The following is a 3,230-nucleotide window of genomic DNA, read 5'->3' as shown; positions in this document are numbered from 1 at the left end:
ATGCAGTCTGGATCAGTCCATGGCAAATGGTAGGGATGTGTTTCCACCCCTGGGGTAGTCAGTTCCAGGTGTACTGGACCCCCCTCCAAGTGAAAGCAAACTGTGGCCTGCACTCTGCCGCCAAAGGAACTGAGAAAAACGCATTAGCGATGTCACTGGTGGCATACCACTTGACTGCCTTTGACTCCAATTCATACTGAAGTTCTAGCATGTCTGGCACAGCAGCGCTCAGCAGCGGCGTGACTTCTTTCAGGCCCCGATAGTCTACTTTTAGCCTCCACTCTCCATTAGACTTTTGCACTGGCCATATGGGACTGTTAAAGGGTGAGCGAGTCTTGCTGATCACTCCTTGGCTCTGCAGTTGACAAATCAGCTTGTGGATGGGAATCAGGGCGTCTCTGTTGGTGCAGTATTGCCACCAGTGCACTGTTGTGGTAGCGATTGGCATCTGTTCTTCTTTGACCCTCAGCAACCCCACAATAGAAGAGTCCTCTGAAAGACTGGGCAGGGTAGACAGCTGTTTAATTTCCTCCGTCTCCAAGGCAGCTATACCAAAAGCCCACTGGTACCCTTTTGGGTCCTTGAAACACCCTCTCCTGAGGTAGTCTATGCCAAGGATGCACGGGGCCTCTGGGCCAGTCACAATGGGGTGCTTCTGCCACTCATTCCCAGTTAAGCTCACTTCAGCCTCCAATACAGTCAGCTGTTGGGATCCCCCTGTCACTCCAGAAATACAGATGGGTTCTGCCCCTTTATAGCTTGATGACATTAGGGTACACTGTGTGTTGGTGTCTGCTAAATCCTTATATTCCTGTGGGTCTGATGTGCCAGGCCATCGAATCCACACAGTCCAGTACACCCGGTTGTCCCTTTCCTCCACCTGGCTGGAGGCAGGGCCCCTCTAGTCCTGGTCATAGCATTCGTTACTCTCTTCTTGTAAATGTGAATCAGAAGTCCCTTTATTAAGATCAGGAGTAAGATCAGCCCTTCTGCTCTTCCTGGGGAACTGCTCACTGGAAACTGGAGCAGCAATTTTCCTGGGAGAACCCCCTTTTGTAGTTGTTTTTCCTTGCAACTCACGTACCCGTGCCTGTAGGGTCGAGGTCGATTTTCCATCCCACTTCCTCATGTCCTCTCTGTGGTCACGCAGATAAAACCACAGGGTGGCCCGTGGTGTGTATCCACTATATCTTCTTTCTTGAAGAGAGGGACGCTTACTCCTAATGGCTGAGATACTGGTCCACACAGGTGAGGAGTAGGACATATACTCTTTGAATCGCTGGAACTCCCGGGATAATTTCTCAGCTAGCACATCAGGCAGTTTCTCCACAGGTGAGACACAGGCCCATAGGAAGGAAGAGAGACTTTCTTTGTATTGCTGGAGTTGGCCAGCCAATTCATCCACCGTTTATCCCTCTTCATCTTTCCAGGTCATTACTGCCAATGAGTTTGTGTGCGATGATGGTGCACTCTGTACAAACTTCTGCCACATGGGTTGTGTGCACCGGACTTCATCTGGATCTCTGGACAACTGCTCGTTGTCCAGGTCACTATAAACCACCTCCAGCATAGCTAATTCCCTCAGGTACTGGATACCTCTCTCCATGGTGGTCCACTTGCCTGGGTGACATATAACATCTTCCTTGAAGGGATGCCTTTCCTTCACGCCTGACAGGAGTCGCCTCCAGAGGCTGAGGGCTTTTGCCCCTTTTGCAATCGCTTTGTCAATGCCCCCTTCCCTAGAAAGGGATCCCAGCTGCTTGGCTTCCCTACCCTCTAATTCCAGGCTACTGGCCCCCTTATCCCAGCATCGGAGCAGCCAGGTGATGATGTGCTCGCCTGGACGACGACTGAAATCTTTTCACATATCTCGCAGCTCACTCAGGGACAGGGATCGGGTGGTTACCATCTCATTTATGGGTTCTGCCTCTTCCTCCTCCTGTTCTCGTGATGACCCTGGCTCATCATCAGCCCTTACTAAATGAGTTGATTTTCTTGTGTATTTTTTCTTTTGTATAGGGGCGACTGATACTGGCACGGGTTGGGTCTCTGGCGTAGCTGCAGTGCCTGTCATGGCGGCTGGTGTAGCCGCAGCGCCAGTCGTTTTGTCGTCAGATCCAGAGACCTTCTCTTCCCCTTGAGGGTTCTGAATAGTGTTTAATACAGCTCGGTAGGCATGGGCCAGGCCCCAGCACATTGCAGTGATTTGTGTCTCCCTAGAATTGCCAGGGTGACAGCATACTTTTTCCAAATGTTCTACTAATTTTTCAGGGTTCTGCACTTGTTCAGGGGTGAAATTCCAAAATACTGGAGGGGCCCACCGTCCTAGGCATTTGCCCATGCCCTCCCACACACCCTGCCACTCATAACTGTTCATCCTTGGGGCAGATCTCTGGGTGATATTCTTAAACTGCTTATTAACCTTAGACAAAACCAAAACAGTATTCCCAAGAACTACCAATAGATGTATCTTAATTACCCAAGGATGTTCAAGATACTGAGAAGTTGTTGTAATGACGGACGAAACATCATAGAAGAAGGCAGTGAAGGTGCCATTCTGTATTTCCTCCATAAAAAAAGAGATATAATTGCTAATTGTCTCCATGAGGTGGTACCCAAAGTACAGTAATGACTTCGCTACAGAATCCAAATACCAGATAATGCTCAAGGTCAGTGTTTTAATACTAAGTCTCCAAAGCAAAACATCACTAATCACTGCAGAGCACAGCAAACTGCAAAACCCAACACCAATCTTTAACATGTACTGCAAAAACAAGAGCATGGTGCAGATCAGGTAGACTAATACCGAGAACAGATGAATCAATATTATGACCAGCAACTGTTAACAGATACAAATTCCTTAATAAGCTCTGGTTAATCTGTTATTATCTCAAACCCTTTGAGCCCCACGTTGGGCGCCAAAAAGGACTGTTGTGGTTTAACCCCAGCCAGCAACTAAGCACCACACAGCCGCTTGCTCACTCCCCCGCCCTGGTGGGATGGGGGAGAGAATTGGAAGGGTGAAAGTGAGAAAACTCATGGGTTGAGATAAGAACAGTTTAATAACTGAAGTAAAATAAAATAGAATAGTAGTAGTAGTAGTAGTAGTAATAATAATAATAATAATAATAATAATAATAATAATAATAATAATAATAATAATATACAATAATAATATACAAAGCAAGTGATACACTCTACAATTGCTCACCACCCACCGACCCATGCCC

At 47.5% G+C, this 3,230-nt stretch overlaps 1 protein-coding gene across 1 annotated transcript; it reads right to left on the bottom strand.

The window, feature by feature from the left end:
* Nucleotides 1–1,408: 1,408 nt before the first annotated feature.
* Nucleotides 1,409–2,773, bottom strand: LOC148054094 (uncharacterized). Its single transcript, XM_087770882.1, is given in 1 exon segment — nt 1,409–2,773. A coding segment is annotated over 1 exon segment (1,353 nt). The 5' UTR covers nt 2,762–2,773.
* Nucleotides 2,774–3,230: the final 457 nt, after the last annotated feature.

This window comes from Nipponia nippon, unplaced genomic scaffold (assembly GCF_047370975.1).
Source record: "Nipponia nippon isolate SJK-2023a ecotype South Korea unplaced genomic scaffold, ASM4737097v1 scaffold_34, whole genome shotgun sequence".
Taxonomy (NCBI): Eukaryota; Metazoa; Chordata; class Aves; order Pelecaniformes; family Threskiornithidae; genus Nipponia; species Nipponia nippon.
Note: the sequence above shows the minus strand (reverse complement) of the source record. Positions and strands in the feature narration are given on the sequence as shown.